We start from the raw sequence: 21,273 nt of genomic DNA, 5'->3' as shown, positions 1-21,273 counted from the left end.
GAACCATGGGACGTCCCAAAGCAGTCCCAAGGGCGGGAGAACAGACTTCCATCAGGTCAGAGGACTCACCACTGCCGCCTGCAGGATCCTTCTGCCTAGGCTGGCGTCCGCCGATGCGTAGGTATGGACCTTGTAAAATTTGGCGAACGTGTGGATGGAAGACCAAGTTGCCGCTTTGCAAAGCTGTAGGGCGGAAGCCCTGTGGTGCACCGCCCAGGAGGCGCCGACTGCCCGGGTAGAGTGAGCCTTAATCCCAGGAGGGGGCACTCTGTTCTTGACCCGGTAAGCCTCCAAAATTGCCGTTCTGATCCAACGAGCAATAGTCGCTTTAGAAGCCGGCTGGCCTCTGCGCGTGCCATTAGGAATGACGAAAAAAGAATCCGTCTTCCGGAAAGAGGATGTTCTATCCAGATAAATCCTCACTGCCCTGACTAGGTCTAGCTTGTTCAACGATCGCTCCAGAGGATGAGTCGGAGCTGGACAAAAGGAAGGTAGAACGATGTCCTCGTTGAGGTGGAAGGTGGAAACCACCTTAGGAAGAAAAGAAGGTGGAGGACGGAAGACCACCTTGTCCTGGTGAATGACCAAAAACGGAGGGCGGCAAGACAGTGCCGCCAGCTCGGAAACGCGGCGAATGGACGTGATGGCCACAAGAAAGGCCACCTTCCAAGATAAAACTGATAGAGGAATCTCCCTAAGAGGTTCAAAGGGAGAAACCTTCAAAACGTCCAGTACCAGGTTTAAGTCCCAAGCCTCCACAGGGGCCCTGAACGGCGGGACCGCGTGGGCTACCCCCTGAAAGAAGGTCTTAACCTGTGGCCGAGAGGCCAAGGTCTTCTGAAAGAGGATGGAAAGCGCAGAGACCTGACCCTTCAGGGAACTAAGAGCCAGGCCCGAATCCAGTCCTGCCTGAAGGAAGGCCAAAAGAGAAGGCAGGGAAAAAACCATAGGCGGCACGCGGTTGGACTCGCACCAACGGAAGTAGGCCTTCCAGGTGCGGTAGTAGATCCTGGAAGACGAAGGCTTCCGAGCCTGAATCATGGTGTGAATCACACGGTCCGAAAGGCCGGACGCTCTTAGAACCGCGGTCTCAACAGCCACGCCGTTAAACTGAGCGACCGAGAATTCGGGTGGCAGATCGGACCCTGGGACAGCAGATCGGGCCTGTCTGGAAGGTGCCAGGGAGCGTCCGCGAGAAGGTTGACGAGCTCCGCGAACCAAGCTCTCCTGGGCCAATCCGGGGCGATCAGGATGACCGGCACCCCTTCCGCTTTGATCTTCTTCAACAGTTTGGGAAGTAATGGAAGGGGTGGGAACAGGTAGGGCAGCTTGAACTGTGACCAAGGAATGGCCAGGGCATCGACGCCCACTGCGAGAGGATCGCGTGACCTGGAGACGAATTGCGGAACCTTCCTGTTGATTCGAGACGCCGTGAGATCCACATCCGGAGTTCCCCATCGAAGGCAAATCTGATGGAAGACCTCCGGATGCAGGGACCATTCCCCTGCCGCGAGACCCTCGCGGCTGAGGAAGTCGGCGGCCCAGTTTTCTACGCCGGGGATATGCACCGCGGATATCACCGGAACCGTTGCCTCTGCCCAAAGGAGGATCTTGGATACCTCGGCAAGGGCCAAGGAGCTCCGAGTCCCCCCCTGATGGTTGACATATGCCACAGCCGTGGCGTTGTCCGTCTGGATCCGGACTGGAAGGCCCCTGAGGATCCTTTCCCAATGGCGGAGGGACAGAAAGATTCTGGGAGTTGGGCTGGAGTCTTGCCGAGAGTCATGCGGAAGTGGATCTTCCAGTCCTGGGCCTGGACGATCTACCCTGGGAATAGCGAGGACGCCAGGACGGAGTGGGCCTGAAGGACACCGCCTTCTTCTCTTGACGTGCCTGTGGCCTCTGTTGCTGCTGGGAAAAGGAGTTTGATGCAGCGAAGCGACGAAAAGGCCGAAACGAGCGAAACTGCCGTCTAGGAGGAGGGCGACGAGGTTTAGCCTGGGGGAGAAGGGAACTTGTGCCCCCAGTGGCATCCTTAATGATCTGGTCCAGCTGGGAACCAAAGAGACGAGAGCCCTGGAAGGGCAGACTAGTGAGGGACTTTTTGGAGGACAAGTCCGCCTGCCAGGCCTTGAGCCAAACGGTCCGGCGAATGGCAACGGCATTGCTGGAAGCCTGAGCAGCACAAGAGGAAACGATCCCTGGGTCGGGAGGCGAACTCTATCTTGTATCCCGAGGATACAACTTCCCTGACCCATGCATCCTCTACTGCGGAAATCCAGACGTCCCTGAAACGGAGAAGACGGCCCCCCAAACACCTAAAAACATCCCACGCCGTACTAACCTTAAAAAAAGGGTGAAACGTCCAGGGCTGATGGACGTCCTCGTCTCCTCCAACCGACAGGCTCTGGTGGGCGAGTGGGTGGGGGACGGAGCCAGGACCGGACTTCTGAGCACGCTGGTGTGCCAGGATCTTGGTCCTGGTGAGGGATCAATGAGGATACGGGGTGGCAGTACACACCGTACTCATAGTCCGCTTGTGGGAATACAGGTGTGACTATTCACCCTGTATCCCTCCGAGGAAACCTGCAAGAAAACGACGCACATTGAGGTAGATAAGGGTCTAATGAAAGACCCGTGTCCACCTCCTACTGACACTAAGCTAAAACTGAAGAGTTCAATGCCAGTCGGTGGGGTGTACACTGCAGAGGAGGAGCTAACTTTTTTATTTGCATAGTGTCAGCCTCCTAGTGGCAGCAGCATACACCCATGGTTCCTGTGTCCCCCAATGAGAGGCGATAAAGAAAACTACCCTACATACACACAACATGCTGCATTGTCTAATCTGCTTCACCACCCTCTCTCCGCTTTTGGATGGGCCAGAAAAGAGCAGCTTACCAGATTAAAGCAGTGCATGACTTTGGTGCCATTTTTTATATCCCACATAGATATATTTCCATCGTGTCCTGCAGATAGCATCATTCTGGAGTCATAGGGGTGAGGTTCCAATACATAGATGTCATCTTCATGACCCTGGTACCAAAAAAAAAAAAATATATGGAATGACAATTTATAGGCAAAGTCAAGGCAGTCATAGTAATGTGCATAAACTCAGGAAGGCACAAAAGTAGAAATTTGTTAGAAGCAACATGTTCAGCTGTAAACACGATTTCTATTAAATACAAGATGAAATATGCAAAAAGTTCAGTCACTGTACATACATTACTGATTCGGAGTTTCGCTATATATTATACTCCAGAGCTGCACTCATTCTGCTGGTGCAATCACTGTGTACATACATTACTGATCCTGAGTTACATCCTGTATTATACCCCAGAGCTGCACTCACTATTCTGCTGGTGCAGTCACTGCGTACATACATTACATAACCTACAGCAAAATATGGAGTACATAGTCCCATACGCAAATATGAAAGATTTGTAACACAATTTTATTAACAATCATAGACTACATCATCATAGAATATATACAGACTGACAATACACGGTACAGAAATGGTGCAAATACAGACAGACACTAACTACTGCAGTGGCAATATGGGAAATAGCAGCTAAATCACATAAACCTCCTAAAAGGTGCTTAATGCAAGATAAGGTGCCAATAAATGTAAGGCTGAGTCCCTCTACATACTGGGATCGCTAAATAGCATCCCACCAAACCACTACTAAAAAGGAGGGGAGGTAGGAAGGAGGAATATGCCGCTCATCTTACCCATCAGTATATGCCAGTAGTGCGTCTCCAGCAGCCCCGACGCGCGTTTCGCGTTGGGCTTCCTCGGGGGGCTGTGAGTGTGTGTGCTTTGGGCGTTTATTTATGTCATGGGTGCACCTGTGTTTGATTACCGGCGCCATTATCGGCGCATGCGCACCGTCATGCAGGCCCGTTAATGTGCATCGGCTCCTGCTCTTCCTGTGACAGGGCGGGGAGAGGGAAAACCCTCGTGACGTCATTGGCCCGTCGCGTCACATCCTGGAAGCAGGAGGAGATGCACGCCGGACTCCTGCCGCACTGCGCATGCGCGCGCGCCGCAACCACCATATTGGAAAAGGGAAAACTGCCACTGGTGAGTACTAAGTGCAATCATAAAGTAAAATTACGTTATATAGGAGGGTTAATGTGACTAAAGTGTCTAAGTGCAGTATAAAATACTAATGGGGGAAGAAGCAAACCCATATCTTCAACCTCGAATACAGACCGCTCACGGTATCAGTGTGACAAAGAAATATAATTCATATTATTAATGGCTACTCCTGGTGAATATTAATTACAGTCATGGACTGAAATAACGCTAAATAAAAGGGTAAACACAAATAAGTTGTCTAGGTGTGATATAAAGTGCTAATGAAAAAAGAAACAGATCCGTTGCCTTAACTCTCACTAAAAATACAAACGTACACATCTGCTCGCAGCAGCGGTGTAGCATAAAAATATTAATAAATATCTAGAGCAAGGATATAGAGAGGGGAATAAACCCCGAAAATATCGATAAACAGATATCCTTAAATTAGGACCTAAGTCCCTTTAACAAGTGCACATTACATAATAACGTATCTACAAAAAAGAAATATAAAAGTAGCCAAACTGCGAATAAATAAGTACTATAAAATACTATCAACTTCAAGGAAATCTTCAGCAGAGTTTTTTTCTTCCTTTTTTCCTCCATATGGTGTCTTGCTTCAGGTGCCATTTGATAACGAGACAAAACTCAAACGCTCCAAAGGTATGTGAATGGGGACAATAGACCATTTAGACGAAATTACTACATAAAAAAGATAAAAACACACAAAATTAAAATCCAGAGGATCACAGAGACTTTAAGCTAACCCGACAAAACCTAGAGGAAAGATGAGAAGCTCAATTGCTCATTTAGACCATGTGGGGACATGGTACCTAAAATTGCTATCCATCGACATTCCAATTGTGTTAGTGTCCGTTTCGTATCACCACCTCTGATACCACACCTCACATGGTCAATACCAAAGATTTTTAAGTCCTTTGGATTGCACTCATGATGGAGCCTAAAATGGCGTGGTATTGTTTTTAAAGTGGCAATGTCTTCCACCTTACTTGCCGCCATGATATCTCTTATATGCTCACGTGTCCTGATTCTGAGCTCCCGTGAAGTGAGGCCCACATAGAATAGGTCACATGAGCATTTAGCCAAGTATACCACAAATGTAGTACTACAGCTAATGTAGTCCGTGATTTTAAATTCTTTACTACCATCAGCCGAGGTGAAAGACACTGCCCTTATGTGATTACGGCAAGCTAGACAATCTCCACATGGATAGAATCCCCACCGACGTTTACCTGCTCCAAAGATGGTTGGAGCCTTGGTTGTGTAATGACTCCTGACCAAGATGTCTCTCAGATTCTTCCCCCTCCTTGCTGTCATGAGAGGTTCATCCGAGAGACATTTAGCAAGTGTGGGTTCGGTTTTCAGAATAGGCCAATGTTTACTCAAGATTTTTCTCATCACTCCCCATCGGTGATTAAAAGTGGATATATATCGAATCTTACCCACCTCTTCCTTTCCAGGTTTTCGAAATTGGGAAAGTAGATCACATCTCTTCTGCTTTTTAGCACGTGTCAAGCCACGTTTTATGCTCCTATTGCTGTAGCCCCGTGCACGAAATCTCTCCCCAAGGTCCACAGATTGTCTGTCAAATGCCTCCTCTGTAGAGCAAATTCTTCTCATCCTTAAGAATTGCCCAATGGGTATGGCACCAATCGTGGAGTCGAGGTGAGATGATGAGGCATGGAGGAGTGCGTTGACAGATATTTCCTTCCTGAACACATCCGTGTGGATGTAGCCGTCCTTCTGGACCAGCAGCAGAATATCCAGGAATGATATTTCTTTACAGCTATAATTGTAAGTGAGCCTGATGTTGAGGCTGTTGCGATTCAAATCCTGCATGAACAGCTTAAGTTGTTCCGCCGAACCATGCCAAATAAACAAAATATCATCGATATACCGATACCACCCCAGAATCCGCGAGGCGGAATGCACGCCCCCCTGAAAAATGCCCCTCTCCCAAAAACCAAGGAAAAGATTGGCATAAGAGGGCGCGCACGCCGCCCCCATGTGATCTACTTTCCCAATTTCGAAAACCTGGAAAGGAAGAGGTGGGTAAGATTCGATATATATCCACTTTTAATCACCGATGGGGAGTGATGAGAAAAATCTTGAGTAGACATTGGCCTATTCTGAAAACCGAACCCACACTTGCTAAATGTCTCTCGGATGAACCTCTCATGACAGCAAGGAGGGGGAAGAATCTGAGAGACATCTTGGTCAGGAGTCATTACACAACCAAGGCTCCAACCATCTTTGGAGCAGGTAAACGTCGGTGGGGATTCTATCCATGTGGAGATTGTCTAGCTTGCCGTAATCACATAAGGGCAGTGTCTTTCACCTCGGCTGATGGTAGTAAAGAATTTAAAATCACGGACTACATTAGCTGTAGTACTACATTTGTGGTATACTTGGCTAAATGCTCATGTGGCCTATTCTATGTGGGCCTCACTTCACGGGAGCTCAGAATCAGGACACGTGAGCATATAAGAGATATCATGGCGGCAAGTAAGGTGGAAGACATTGCCACTTTAAAAACAATACCACGCCATTTTAGGCTCCATCATGAGTGCAATCCAAAGGACTTAAAAATCTTTGGTATTGACCATGTGAGGTGTGGTATCAGAGGTGGTGATACGAAACGGACACTAACACAATTGGAATGTCGATGGATAGCAATTTTAGGTACCATGTCCCCACATGGTCTAAATGAGCAATTGAGCTTCTCATCTTTCCTCTAGGTTTTGTCGGGTTAGCTTAAAGTCTCTGTGATCCTCTGGATTTTAATTTTGTGTGTTTTTATCTTTTTTATGTAGTAATTTCGTCTAAATGGTCTATTGTCCCCATTCACATACCTTTGGAGCGTTTGAGTTTTGTCGTGTTATCAAATGGCACCTGAAGCAAGACACCATATGGAGGAAAAAAGGAAGAAAAAAACTCTGCTGAAGATTTCCTTGAAGTTGATAGTATTTTATAGTACTTATTTATTCGCAGTTTGGCTACTTTTATATTTCTTTTTTGTAGATACGTTATTATGTAATGTGCACTTGTTAAAGGGACTTAGGTCCTAATTTAAGGATATCTGTTTATCGATATTTTCGGGGTTTATTCCCCTCTCTATATCCTTGCTCTAGATATTTATTAATATTTTTATGCTACACCGCTGCTGCGAGCAGATGTGTACGTTTGTATTTTTAGTGAGAGTTAAGGCAACGGATCTGTTTCTTTTTTCATTAGCACTTTATATCACACCTAGACAACTTATTTGTGTTTACCCTTTTATTTAGCGTTATTTCAGTCCATGACTGTAATTAATATTCACCAGGAGTAGCCATTAATAATATGAATTATATTTCTTTGTCACACTGATACCGTGAGCGGTCTGTATTCGAGGTTGAAGATATGGGTTTGCTTCTTCCCCCATTAGTATTTTATACTGCACTTAGACACTTTAGTCACATTAACCCTCCTATATAACGTAATTTTACTTTATGATTGCACTTAGTACTCACCAGTGGCAGTTTTCCCTTTTCCAATATGGTGGTTGCGGCGCGCGCGCATGCGCAGTGCGGCAGGAGTCCGGCGTGCATCTCCTCCTGCTTCCAGGATGTGACGCGACGGGCCAATGACGTCACGAGGGTTTTCCCTCTCCCCGCCCTGTCACAGGAAGAGCAGGAGCCGATGCACATTAACGGGCCTGCATGACGGTGCGCATGCGCCGATAATGGCGCCGGTAATCAAACACAGGTGCACCCACGACATAAACGCACGCCCAAAGCACACACACTCACAGCCCCCCGAGGAAGCCCAACGCGAAACGCGCGTCGGGGCTGCTGGAGACGCACTACTGGCATATACTGATGGGTAAGATGAGCGGCATATTCCTCCTTCCTACCTCCCCTCCTTTTTAGTAGTGGTTTGGTGGGATGCTATTTAGCGATCCCAGTATGTAGAGGGACTCAGCCTTACATTTATTGGCACCTTATCTTGCATTAAGCACCTTTTAGGAGGTTTATGTGATTTAGCTGCTATTTCCCATATTGCCACTGCAGTAGTTAGGGTCTGTCTGTATTTGCACCATTTCTGTACCGTGTATTGTCAGTCTGTATATATTTATTCTATGATGATGTAGTCTATGATTGTTAATAAAATTGTGTTCAAATCTTTCATATTTGCGTATGGGACTATGTACTCCATATTTTGCTGTAGGTTAGATAATTTCGGAGTGTCCTCCTTACAGGGATTTTGTCCAATGTATAGGGTGTATCTTCCCAGTACTTGTTTGTAAGCTATGTATCAGTGGTACCTGTTCGTACATACATTACATTACTGATCCCGAGTTACATCCTGTATTATACCCCAGAGCTGCACTCACTATTCTGCTGGTGCAGTCACTGTGTACATACATTACAACACTGATCCTGAGTTACATCCTGTATTATACCCCAGAGCTGCACTCACTATTCTGCTGGTGCAGTCACTGTGTACATACATTACTGATCCTGAGTTACCTCCTGTATTATACCCCAGAGCTGCACTCACTATTCTGCTGGTGCAGTCACTGTGTACATAACAGCATCTCACCGTTACAGAGAACACAGCCTGCCCACTTCCCTGCTGCTCACTATTGGGGGACAGAGCTCTGAGTCACAGTTTCAGTTCTCTGATTTGGGATTTTTCCTCCAGTTATCCCCTGAGGTCAGGCTTTTGCCCTATGGAACCTGTCCCTAGTTCTCTGTGCCAGATATTTTTCTCTAGTCAGTTTTCCATGCAGCATGTCCTCAGCCCATGAAGAACCTCCTCAGCAACCTTTGGTCGCAGTAGTCACTTATTTTATACTCTCGCTGCAATAAACTTCTTCCAAGCAGTCAGCCAGGCCCAGAACATGGTCAAGTCTCTGGGGGTGGGATGTATTAAAGGGAACCTGTCACCCCCAAAATCAAAGATGAGGTAAGCCCACCAGCATCAGGGGGCTTATCTGCAGCATACTGTAATGCTGTAGATACGCCTCCGATGTATCCTGAAAGATGAGAAAAAGAGGTTAGATTATACTCACCTGGGCGGTCCCGATGCTGTCCGGTCCGATGGGTGTCACGGTCCGGTCCGGGGCCTCCCATCTTCTTACGATGACGTCCTCTTCTTGTATTGAGGGCAGAGCAAAGTACTGCAGTGCGCAAGGCACCGGGAAAGGTCAGAGAGGCCTGGCACCTGCGCACTGCAGTACTTTGCTCTGCCCTTAACAGGACAGAAATTATGCCTGTGCCGGAGCGTGACGACAAGAAGAGGACATCATCCTATGAAGATACGAGGCCCCGGACCGGACCGTGACGCACATCGGATCAGACCGCCCCTAGGTGAGTATAATCTAATCTCTTTTTCTCATCTTTCAGGATACATCAGGGGCTTATCTACAGCATTACAGAATGCTGTAGATAAGCCCCTGATGCTGGTGGGCATAGCTCATTTTCGATTTTGGGGGTGACAGGTTCCCTTTAAACTAAGCCAGCAAACTGGTCCAAAGAAACTCCCATGTCCCCTTCAGACCCTCACTGTTGCTCTTGCAATGAGAGCAGGGTCTTCCCTTTCCATGGTAACGCTCTCTAATGAGGATACATACAGAATAAACTGGAGGAGAGGCACAGGCCAAGCAGAATGGAAGCTGCCTTTAGCCACAGAACCAAATCCTGGTGTCCACATTTCCAAAAGATTTAATTCCATACATCATTATGTTGCCCGTTTATAAGACTACCAAATTGTGTCTCTCTGAAGTAGCATCTTTTTTTTTTTTTTTTTAATTCAGTGAGAACAAATAAACACTCCAGAAAAACCATCCACAACTCAGAGCTAGCCTCCTGACTCTCCCAATGGTCTCCCCTTTTCCAAGGCTATTACGAAAAAAGAAGATTTTTGTGTACTCCACCGTAAAATCTCCCCCTCTTAGCCCCCAATTAGAGGCTAAGAGAAAGATTTTACGGTGGAGTACACAAAAATCTTCTTTACTCTGTCGCATCATTGGGGGACACAGGACCATGGGACGTCCTAAAGCAGTCCCTGGGTGGGAAGCAATGGATGAATATTGTGCAGACAGGCCCCTATACTTGGGGCGCCGCCGCCTGCAGAACACATCTACCCAGGCTCGCTTCCGCTGAGGACTGGGTATGAACCCTGTAGTGTTTAGTAAACGAGTGTGGGCTAGTCCAAGTGGCCGCCTTACACACTTGTTGTGCCGAAGCCTGGAGCCGAATGGCCCAGGAGGCCCCTATCGCCCGTGTAGAGCGTGCCGTAATACCGGCTGGAAGAGGAGAATTCTTAAGGCAGTAGGCCCTCTTGTATGGTGGATGTGATCTTCCTGGCAAGGGTAGCTTTGGAAGCTGGGAGACCCTTGCGTCCGCCTTCCGGAAGAAGGAAAAGGGATCAGACCTCCGGAAGGACGCAGTCCTAGACACACATACGCAATGCCCTGACAAGGTCAAGCGCATGCAGAGCCTTCTTCACTCTATGAACCGGGACCGGACAAAGGGAAGGCAGAGAAATTTCCTCATTGACGTGGAAGTTGGACACAACCTTCGGAAGGAAGGATGGGACCGTACGGAGAACTACCTTGTCCTGGTGAAAAACCAGGAAGGGCCGTTTGTAGGAGAGTGCTGTCAGTTCAGACACCCTGTGTAGCGAGGTGATTGCCACCAGGAAAAAAAACCACCTTCTGGGAGAGAAGGCAGAGCGGGACCTCCTTAAGGGGCTCAAAGGGTGGTTCCTGCAATGCTGTCAGGACCAGGTTGAGGTCCCACGTTTCTAGTGGTCGTCTGTAGGGGGGAACCAATCGGGAAACCCCCTGAAGAAAAGTCCCTACTCGCAGCTTGGTAGCAATGCGCCTTTGAAAAAAAGCACTGAGAGGGCTGACACCTGGCTCTTAGGCGAGCCCAGGGACAACCTGGCCTCCAAACCTGGTTGGAGAAAAAAAACAGGTAGTTCGGAGAGGGAAGAAGGGAATAAGGTCTGGCCGCGAGATTCGCACCAGGTAAAGAGAACTTTCCAGGTACGGTCATAGATCTTGGCAGAGGCTGGCTTCCGTGCCCTGATCATGGTCCTAATGACGTCCGTCGAGAGCCCTGCCTGGGTTAGAACCCAGGTTTCAAGGGCCATGCCATCAACTTGAGAGCCCCTGAGTTCTGGTGGTAGAACGGGCCTTGTGATAGAAGATCCGGGAGGTCGGGGAGGCGCCAGGGTGCGTCTGCTGAAAGTTGTACGACGTCGGCGTACCATGTACGTCTGGGCCAGACTGATGCGATTAAGATGGTTGGAACTCCATCTTGCTTGATCTTCCTCACCACTCTGGATAACGGGGAGAGATGGAAAAATGTACAGAGGCTGGAACTGGGTCCAGTCCTGAACCAGAGCGTCTGCTCCGAGCGACCGCGGATTGTGTGTTCTGGCCATGAAGTTGGAGACCTTGGCATTGAAGTGGGATGCCATTAGGTCCACATCTGGGGTCCCCCAGCGATGGCAGATCTGATGAAAAATTTCGAGATGGAGAGACCACTCAAGAATCTATTCCGTGTCATCTGAGGAAGCCTGCTTCCCAGTTCTCCACACCCGGAATGTGGACCGCCGAGAGAACCGAGCCTGTGTCCTCCACCCAGTGGAGGATATGTGACACTTCTCGTATCGCCTGGGTACTGCGGGTCCCCCCTTGGTGATTCACATATGCCACAGTGGTGGCATTGTCCGATTGTATTCTGATGTGAGAGGCTGCCAGTAAGTGATGGAAGGCCCTCAATGCCAGGAGGATGGCACGACTTCTCAGGATGTTGATGGGCATGGTCGCTTCCACTGGGGACCACTTGCCCTGTGCCCTGTGGTGTAGGTGCACTGCACCCCAACCCCTCAGGCTCGCATCGGTGGTCAGAACCTTCCACTGACCTGTGAGAAAGGATTTCCCCTTTGCTAGCGAGGTTGGCTTGAGCCACCAGTGCAGGGACCTCTTGGTTGACGACGTTAGCCGGAACTCCCTGTCGAGAAAGGGATTCCTGTCCCAGGACATGAGAATGGCTAGTTGGAGAGGCCTGAGGTGAAACTGGGCCAAATTGGGACCGCTTCTATTGCTGCCCCCATCCTGCCGAGGACTCATGGCAAACCGGAGAGATCGAGGGGGTTTGCGGAAGAGGATGCGAAGGGATGGGGACAGTGTTCTGGATCACTGCGTTGAGAAACACGTGATGGTGTCTCCGCGGTGTTGGATGTTTTGGTCTCCCAGAGGCCAATCATCTGTGCCTTTACGGGAAAGAGCACTAGACCCCTGGAGGTGTTGTATAGCATTCCCAGGAACGTCAGAGACTCAGGGTTGGTGATGACCTTTGTAGGTTGACTAACCAGCCCATGCGACTCAGTGTCGATTGTGATTGAGACGCTGAGCTCGCAGTCCTTGAAGGTAGGAGCCTTGATGAGTAGATCGTCCAGGTATGGAACGACTACTATGCCTCTGGAGTGTAGGACGTCCATGGTGGCTGCCATGACCTTGGTAAACACTCTGGGAGCCGTGGTGAGTCCGAACGGAAGAGCCACGAACTGGTAGTGGTCCTGGTCGATTGCGAACCTGAGAAAACTCTGACGAGCAGGTGCAATCGGTATATGCAGGTATGCGTCTTGTATTTCTATGAAGGCGAGATATTCTCGCTTCTCCATGGACGCAATGATGGACCAAAGGGGACTCCAGCGGAAGTGACGAACCCGTACATATTTGTTGAGTTGTTTTAGGTCCAGTATGGGCCGTACGCTACCTCCTTTCTTGGGGACTACGAATAGATTGAAGTAGAACCCTCGGAAGCTCCCGGCCATGGGAACCGGTACTATGACTCCTGCTTGAAGAAGCGAGGGAACCGCTTGGTGAAGGCACGAGCCTTGGCTGGCGGTTTTGGGGGAACAGCGAGGAAGACTCGGTTCGGTGGGTTGGTGGTTGAACACTATCTTGTATTCGGAAGACACTAGTTCTCTGACCCACCTGTCTTCTGTAGTAGGCATCCAGACTTGCTGGAAGAGCAAAGTCGGCTGCCTACGGGTGGGATGTCTTCCGGGGTCCATGAGTCATGAGGAAAAAAAATCTGAGGTTTACCTCCTTTGGGCTTTGACTGGCCTGCTTTTAACTGCCAGGTCTTGTCCGTCCTTTGCGTCGACCATGAGTTGTCCCTGTGTGGGGAACGGTTACGATTTTGTGCTGGACGCGAGACGGACCAGCCCGAGGAATTCCGAAAGGATCGGAATTGGTTTTGTTACACTTCTTGTAAGTGCGTATAGGTTTCAGTTGATGGACAGAGGTACTCTTCCCCCCCGGTGGCGTTGGTTATCATAGTGTCCAACTTTTCACCGAAAGGTCACCCACTGAGATAGGGAGGTGCGTGAGGGACTTTTTTGAGGCTGCGTCCGCTTTCCATTCCGCAGCCAGAGGATACGCCGAATCGTGATGGCGTTTGTTGCTATCCTCGCTACGCCCCTTGCTGAATACAGAGCTGCATGAAGCATGTAATCTGCTACAACTGCTATTTGAACCGCTTGGTCCAACAGCTCAGGAGCGGATGCTTGGAGGCCAGCTTGTAAATTATTTGGCCCAAGCCAGTATGGCCTTGGCAGCCCAAACTGAAGCGAACGTGGGAGCCAGGGAGGCCTCTGCAGTCTCGAAAATTGAACGAGCCATACGATTTAACTGCCGGTCTGCTGTGTCCCTGAGGGTTGAGCTATCTGGCAGTGAAAGGAGAGTCTGTGCTGCTAGTCTAGAGACTGGGGGGTCCTCTTCGGGTGGATCTGTCCATTCCTTGGTGTCCTTCTGTGGGAAAGGGTACCTTGCCTCCAGATATTTGCGATTAGCAAATTTTTTCTCAGGTTGTGAGAGCTGCTCTATAAGGATCGCTTTAAACTCTGGGTGGTAGAGAAAACCTTAGGCGGCTTCAGAGGTCCTTCAAAGGAAATCCTCTGGTGGCAGATTAGAAATGTCCAGCTGCCGATGGATGGAAGAGATTATGTCCTCGACTAGCGCTGTATTGCTAGGGGGGATTGGGATCAGGGACCCCTCCGTTTCCCTGTCTGAGTCGGGAGTCACAGATGCCCTCCGAATCCTGTGTATCACTGAGGCGTCCCCTGCTGAGTGAGCAGGGGAGGAGGCCTTCTCTGGTCGGGGACTGCGGAGATCTGCATTGTCTGCCCCTGGAAGGGGAGGGTCTAGATCAGAGGTGTCAAACTGCATTCCTCGAGGGCCGCCAATAGGTCATGTTTTCAGGATTTCCTTGTATTGCACAGGTGATAATTTAATCACCTGCACAGAATGATTCCAGCACCTTGTGGAATGCTAAGGAAATCCTGAAAACATGACCTGTTGGCGGCCCTCGAGGAATGCAGTTTGACACCTCTGGTCTAGATGACTTGGAACTACGGTGTCTCTCCCTAGAAGGGGATGACCTGTGCTATGGGATGACGCAGATGGACTTGACCTATGGGTCCGCTTGCGTCCTGACCTAGACGTGGATGTGCCAGGTCATTCTGTTCCTGAGTCAAGCTCTCCCTTTGCTGGGTAGCGGTCATAGCCGAGGCATGACTCTGCAGAGCCTGAAGCAATGTGGAGGTTTGGTTATCTATAGACTGCGTCATAGATTGCGACCTCTGAGTGACCCATTCCGGCGTGGCATTAGACACCGAGGCATTGGCAGGGGCTTCTTGGGGCTCTGACGCAGTAGTCTGGATGCAGTCCTGGCAGCGCGTTACGTGCTGCCACTGGGGAGAGCGGTCCAGCAGGCTGTACAGAATGCATAATAGCAGTCCTGCCTGGTTCTCTTGGACCTTGAGCCCGGCATAGTGCACAGAGTGCAGAAGGGCTGCTATGCAAAGGACCTTACAGGGGTAGAGAAACCTATAGGGGGATATGGATTCACAGCCGAGTAAAACAAACCAGCTGTGTTCTGACCCCACCTGTATGCCCCTAGGTCCAGCGCCGAAGATCCACAGTCTTGTGCCCCCCGGAGACTGGCTGGCCTGGCCCTGCTGACCGGGAGATGCAGGGTTAATCCTTGCTGCAGTAGAAATGGCCGCCGAGGAGAAGAGGCAGGGGGAGAAGGGGGCGGAGAGCTGAGAAAAAGGCGGCAAAGATGTGTAAAAATACGCCCTTTCTGTCTCGATCCACCCCCTTTATGACACTGTAGAGCAGAGGTGTCAAACTGCATTCCTCGAGGGCCGCCAACAGGTCATGTTTTCAGGATTTCCTTAGCATTCCACAAGGTGCTGGAATCATTCTGTGCAGGTGATTAAATTATCACCTGTGCAATACAAGGAAATCCTGAAAACATGACCTGTTGGCGGCCCTCGAGGAATGCAGTTTGACACCTCTGCTGTAGAGTGTCATTTGTCATCCAGGGGGCGGAGAAGAGGCAGCGGCTACAGCTAGGCCGAAGCCGGGGCCTAAATTAGATGCCTGATGCCCAGAAAGGCTCCAAGCCGGCGCGGAAGTCCGGGGGGGGGGGGGATTTGGTCGGATCTGAACCGGACCCCCCCCTGATTTAAAGGCAGCATAGCAGTGGGGCTGTAAGCGGGAGGGGGGCCCTGTGAGGGGTCCCAGAGGCAGTATAGAGCTGGTGCTGCCGCAGAGACAGGGACGCAGGGAGCCCTGTGTCTGTCTGTGCCATGCCTGCCTGCACTCCCCCCGGCCCTGACAGGAGCCCGCAGCAGGGCTGGGGTCCCTGGATGCAGGCGCAGTGTGCTGGCCCATTGCTGGGAGCTGTAGAGTGCTGCCTGTACAGGCCCTTCCTGAGGCGTCTCAACCTAATGCCCCCAGAGGGGGATTAGGGAGGGTGCTGTGTGACCATCAGGGGCCTTTATCCTCGCCTCGACCTCAACCCAGAAACCAAAAGGAATTGGGGAAGGAGGAGGGGGGTCTCTACTTCGAACCAGCACCCGAGGGACTGGGGAAGGAGCAACATGGGGAATAGCCATCTCTACTTCAACCGGGCACCCCGTAATAGGGGGCCGAGGAAGGAGCCACCCACTTTTCTTCATCTGTAATCCCGTCGGAAAAAAAACGGAGTAAAAAATCTTAGGTGTGCCTCCTATGCGACAATAAGCAAAAACTGGAAAAGGCTGACGCCGTCCAGGGGTGTATACTGCACAGGAGGCGCCATGGTTAATCATCTTCTGATTATGCATAGTTTCGCCTCCTAGTGGACAGCAGCATAACACCCATGATCCTGTGTCCCCCAATGAGGTGACAGAGTAAGTCTAACTATACTGTTGTGGCCTTCCTGAATCCCCATGGGGGCATCACCATGTTCAGCCAGAACACTCTACATGACGGTACCTCACATGCCAGCGCTTGCCAGTCTTCATCCCAGGAATAGACAACAGGGCTGCACGTTCGCTTCGCTGAAAAACTCTGGACCAAGAAGTGTGGTCCACCCTTACGGAGGTCCTAGGCCAAATTTCATCTCCTTAGGTGGATCTCCTCCTTGCATCCCTTCTGAACCGCAATCACTAAACTTGCATAGTTAGAAATCAGAATCCTCTGGCCTTCACGATGGAAGATCTGGTCACTCGTTGGGTAGAGTTCTCCCTGCTCTACCTCATCTACACAAATGATTCAACGTAGAGAGCTTCTAGCTATCCTCATAGGTCTGGATTGACCTGGTATTCCAATCTAGTCCATCCGCTTAAGATGCCCCTTGGCCTCTTTCTCGCTCCACCCCAACCTCCAGTCCCAATGTCAGCTATTCCACCCCACTCTATCTAGCTGCGTTTACCAGCATGGCTGTGGAGGATAAGGTCATACAATCCAAAGGACTCTTGTGGTCCAAACCATGCTCAAAACCTACCACTACATGGATCTGGTTAAGTCAATTCACGTCCACTATTCTGTGATACAAGTTCACAGCTTTCTGATTTGCTCCTTGCGACCCTCAGACAGCCCATGAAGGGGGTCTAGCTGTGTCCAAGTCACCCATGTTGAAGTAGATTTATTGTCATTACGGAAGTCTACAGGTGCAAAGCAAAAGATCCATCGTTTCGAGTCAATGCAGATTCCACCACAGTGGCCGATGCCTCCCAAGCCTTCAGAAATCGGGTCCCCATTGCACTTGTCAGTAGGCCACCAACTGGGCCTCTGTTCATAGTTTTACCATTTTTACAAGTAAAACCTATTTATTGTTTAATACGTAGGCAGGTTAAGGGTGGGGGAACAGATTCGGGTTAGCAGCACTGTGATCCTGTACTCACCATCAGAACATGCAGCAGTCTCCCAGTATGTGAATCCCACACCTTCAGCAGGTGGGCGCTGCTCGCAGTCACAACATAGTCATCCATTATGTCCCATGCAATCATGAGGACCTTGGGCTTTGGATACAACGTGTTATCATTATGAGATGGTCTGAGGGAGAAAGAAAGAAAAATAAAACATCCAAGTAAACGTTCACCTGATCTGCAGGTAGGAGGATGACATGGGGGAAGATGGCTACATGTGGCAGGCTGCTCGCATGTTTTTGCAAGTAAGAGTACAGTATATCACAAACATGAGTTCACCCCTCACATTTCTATAAATAAATTATGATATCTTTTCATGGGACAACACTGAAGATCTGACACTGATACAATGTGCAGCAGTCAGTGTGCAGTTAGTTTAACAGTGTAAATTTGTGTCCTCTAAGTAACTCACAGCCAGCCATTAATGTCTAAACTGCTGGCAAGAAAAGTGAGTACATCCCAAAGTGAAAATGGCCCAAGCTGAATATTGTGTGGCCACCAATATTTTCACGCACAGCCTTAACTGTCTTGTACATGGAGGTCACTAGAGCTTCACCGGTGGTCCCTGGAATCCTCTTCCACTCCTCCATGACGACATCACGGAGCTGGAGGATGTTGGAGACATTGTGCTCCTCCTCCTTCAGTTTGAGGATGCCCCACAGATGCTTAATAGGGTTTAGCTCTGGAGACATGCTTGGCCAGACCAGCACCTTTACCGTCAGTTTCTTTACAAGGCAGTGGTGGTCTTGGAGATGTGTTTGGGGTCGCTATGGTGGCATACCGCACTGCAGCCCAGCTTCTGAACGGAGGGGGATCATGCTCTGCTTCAGTATGTCACAGTACATGTTGGCATTCATGGTCCCCTCAATGACCTGTAGCCCCCCACAGAGTACAGCAGCCCCAAACCATGACTCTCCTACCACCATGTTTGACTGTAGGCAAGAGATACTTGTCTTTGTAGCCCTTCACCTGGTTCCCACCAAACACGTTTGACATCTGAACCAAACAAGTTTATCTTGGTCTCACCAGACCACATGACATGGTTCCAGTAATCCATGTCCTTTGTCTGCTTGTCTTCAGCAAAACTGTGGGCTTTCTTGTGCATAATCTTTAGAAGGGGTTTTTTCGGGGATGACAGCCATGGAGATCAATTTGATGCAGTGTATGGTCTGAGCACTGACCGGTGGACCCCCCACCTCTGTAACCTCTGTGTATGGTCTGAGCACCGACAGGCTCAAAACACAGTTAAAGTATTTACTGAAAAATAAATTTCTGGTAAAATGTATGGGTTTGCTGTGCCTTTGCCGGCTCCTGTCTTTTCTGTTCTGCATGGCAGACGATGTCCTTCTGCAACTTCCTTCACATTGCGTCTGACAGTAGGTTTCGGTCCAGCCATGCTGTAACGTCATGACGGACAATGAACAGAGGTCTCCTCAGTCCGGAAAAGAGTGAAGGAAGATGCAGAAAAGGAGGTTACCTGCCAATAGGAACAACAAAAAAACAAACAAAAAAACACAAAAGCAAGCAAAACAGAGGAGCATGAAGCCAATCAAAAAGAAGTGTAGCCAACAGAAGACTGCTGAGCCCAGAGAGTGGTTGCAGCAGTTATTTGCTGTAGAGGGGACGTGACTGATGCAGTCATGTCAGCAATATACGGGGACAGCGGAGGAGAGGCGAGGGGTAACTAAGGAAGATTTTGTCATTTTTACTAAGAATGTCTAAAGAGAAAAAAATGCAACCTGGGAAACCCTTTAAATGTAATAACAGAAAGGCAAGGACAGCACAAAGTCTTTATTTCTATGGAGGAAACCATCTTTGTTTCTCATGGTTAATAGAAAACTAGTAGATAAGTCGGGATACTACACCTGTCATCTAGAGTCATATCCATGTCGAGTACGAGGCTTTTCCACTCCTGCTCCTCTAGACGCCATATTCTAGCCGTTCCGTCTTTGCTTCCACTTACAAACCTGAAAAAAGTTACTTCTGTTGTGAGTAAACTCCTCAAAGTGTTAGAGAGCCCCTCAACTACTTGGCCATCTCTGACAGTCAAAAGAATAAGCGGGGGAAGAAGCAACCAAATTGCTGTTTTTGCACTTTTTCCTTTAACATTTTTTGCCCCTTCGACATTGCCGTATGAGCACTTTTTTAGCGGGACAAGTTGTAGTTATGATTGACGCCACTCGCTTTAAAAAAAATAAATTAAATAAATTGCAATTCAAATTTTGCTTTGTTTTTTTTCATGGCTTGTGCGGTAAAAATGACCTGGCAATAGGATTCTTCGGGGCAGCAGTTTTACAGTGATTCCAAACTTTTTTTCGTCTAGTCTTCATTTAAAAAACAAAACAAACTTTGTTTCTCCATTTTCGGAGACCCTTACTTAAAGCTGAGGAGGATTGTGCTAGAGGCAGAGTGCACCTGCCAGGTAGTGTGCGCGATTAATCTCTAAACCCGCTGCATACATCCCCCAGCACTCGGATGCCTTATATTTAGGTTATACGGTAACAGTGTGTAAGGGAACACCGTATTCTTAAAGATAAAAATATTTATTAAAAATATCCCCTACCTTTCAGTGTTGTAGGAAAACAGAATGCTGTCGACTATATCCTGCAATGTAAACACAGTTCTGTTACAACCAAGAAAAAGCAATTTCCTGAGAGATACAACTGAGCGCCAGGCGCTCTACCTTCACTGGGGGTACACATTGTCTAAATAAATCTTATAGCAGAGGGTTTGGGGGGCACAGGACTAACACCGTATAATCTAAAAGGTACAGGAGTCTATAGTCCAAAAATTATTTCCGTATTTCTCTCAGTTTTGCTTGTAACGTGGTAATATAGAAGAGAAATGAGGGAGGATTGGCAGGGAATGCACGGGTTATTATTGAGCAGTTGTGCCACTTAGTTTAATAGCACCAGATTAAAGGGAACCCTCTCTATTCCTACAACGTTTTTAGACCACACCAATGAACATGAACTCTTATTTAGACATTCATTCAAGTATTCCAGTAATATTTTGTTATATGCAGCTGAAAATATTGCAAAATGAACTTCTATACATCAGCTTGATGAATGTCAGCCAGCCAGGACTAGTCCAGTGAGGCTACTGACACTAGTCCGGGTCTTGCTCTTTGAGTGACAGTCCCCGTACTCATGGCATCTTCAGATTCTACTCCTCCCGGCTACTATGTTATGGTGAGCTACAATAAGAGAACATAGGAGTCGGGAGGGAGCAGAATGCGAAGATGCCCCCAGCACTATGGGGACCGTCAGTCACAGTCAGGGGGATGTGACCAAGTCAAATGAACCCAGACTAATCTTTATCTTAGTGAGTACTCTTCTTACTGGACTAGCCCAAGCAGATATATGCATGCCGATTTAACTCAAATATTCGCAGTTGTATTAACCCCTTCATGACCCAGCCTATTTTGGCCTTAATGACCTTGCCGTTTTTTTGCAATTCTGACCAGTGTCCCTTTATGAGGTAATAACTCGAGAACGCTTCAACGGATCCTAGCGATTCTGAGACTGTTTTTTCGTGACATATTGGGCTTCATGTTAGTGGTAAATTTAGGTCGATAATTTCTGCGTTTATTTGTGAAAAAAATGGAAATTTGGCGAAAATTTTGAAAATTTTGCAATTTTCACATTTTGAATTTTTATTCTGTTAAACCAGAGAGTTATGCGACACAAAATAGTTAATAAATAACATTTCCCACATGTCTACTTTACATCAGCACAATTTTGGAAACAACATTTTTTTTTGCTAGGAAGTTATAAGGGTTAAAATTTGACCAGTGATTTCTCATTTTTACAACAAAATTTACAAAACCATTTTTTTTAGGGACCACATCACATTTGAAGTCAATTTGAGGGTTTTATATGGCTGAAAATACCCAAAAGTGACACCATTCT

General features: G+C 48.5%; 1 protein-coding gene across 1 annotated transcript in view; it reads right to left on the bottom strand.

The window, feature by feature from the left end:
• BRWD1 (bromodomain and WD repeat domain containing 1) overlaps nt 1–21,273 on the bottom strand; it is a 132,649-nt gene that overhangs the window by 50,661 nt on the left and 60,715 nt on the right. Inside the window, 4 exon segments of the mRNA XM_077293874.1 lie at nt 2,899–3,033; nt 17,339–17,489; nt 19,228–19,329; nt 19,926–19,966. Of these exon segments, the coding sequence (XP_077149989.1) occupies nt 2,899–3,033; nt 17,339–17,489; nt 19,228–19,329; nt 19,926–19,966 (429 nt within the window).

Source organism: Ranitomeya variabilis, chromosome 3 (assembly GCF_051348905.1).
Source record: "Ranitomeya variabilis isolate aRanVar5 chromosome 3, aRanVar5.hap1, whole genome shotgun sequence".
NCBI lineage: Eukaryota > Metazoa > Chordata > Amphibia > Anura > Dendrobatidae > Ranitomeya > Ranitomeya variabilis.
The sequence above is the reverse complement of the archived record's forward strand: the minus strand, read 5'-3'. Positions and strand labels throughout refer to the sequence as shown.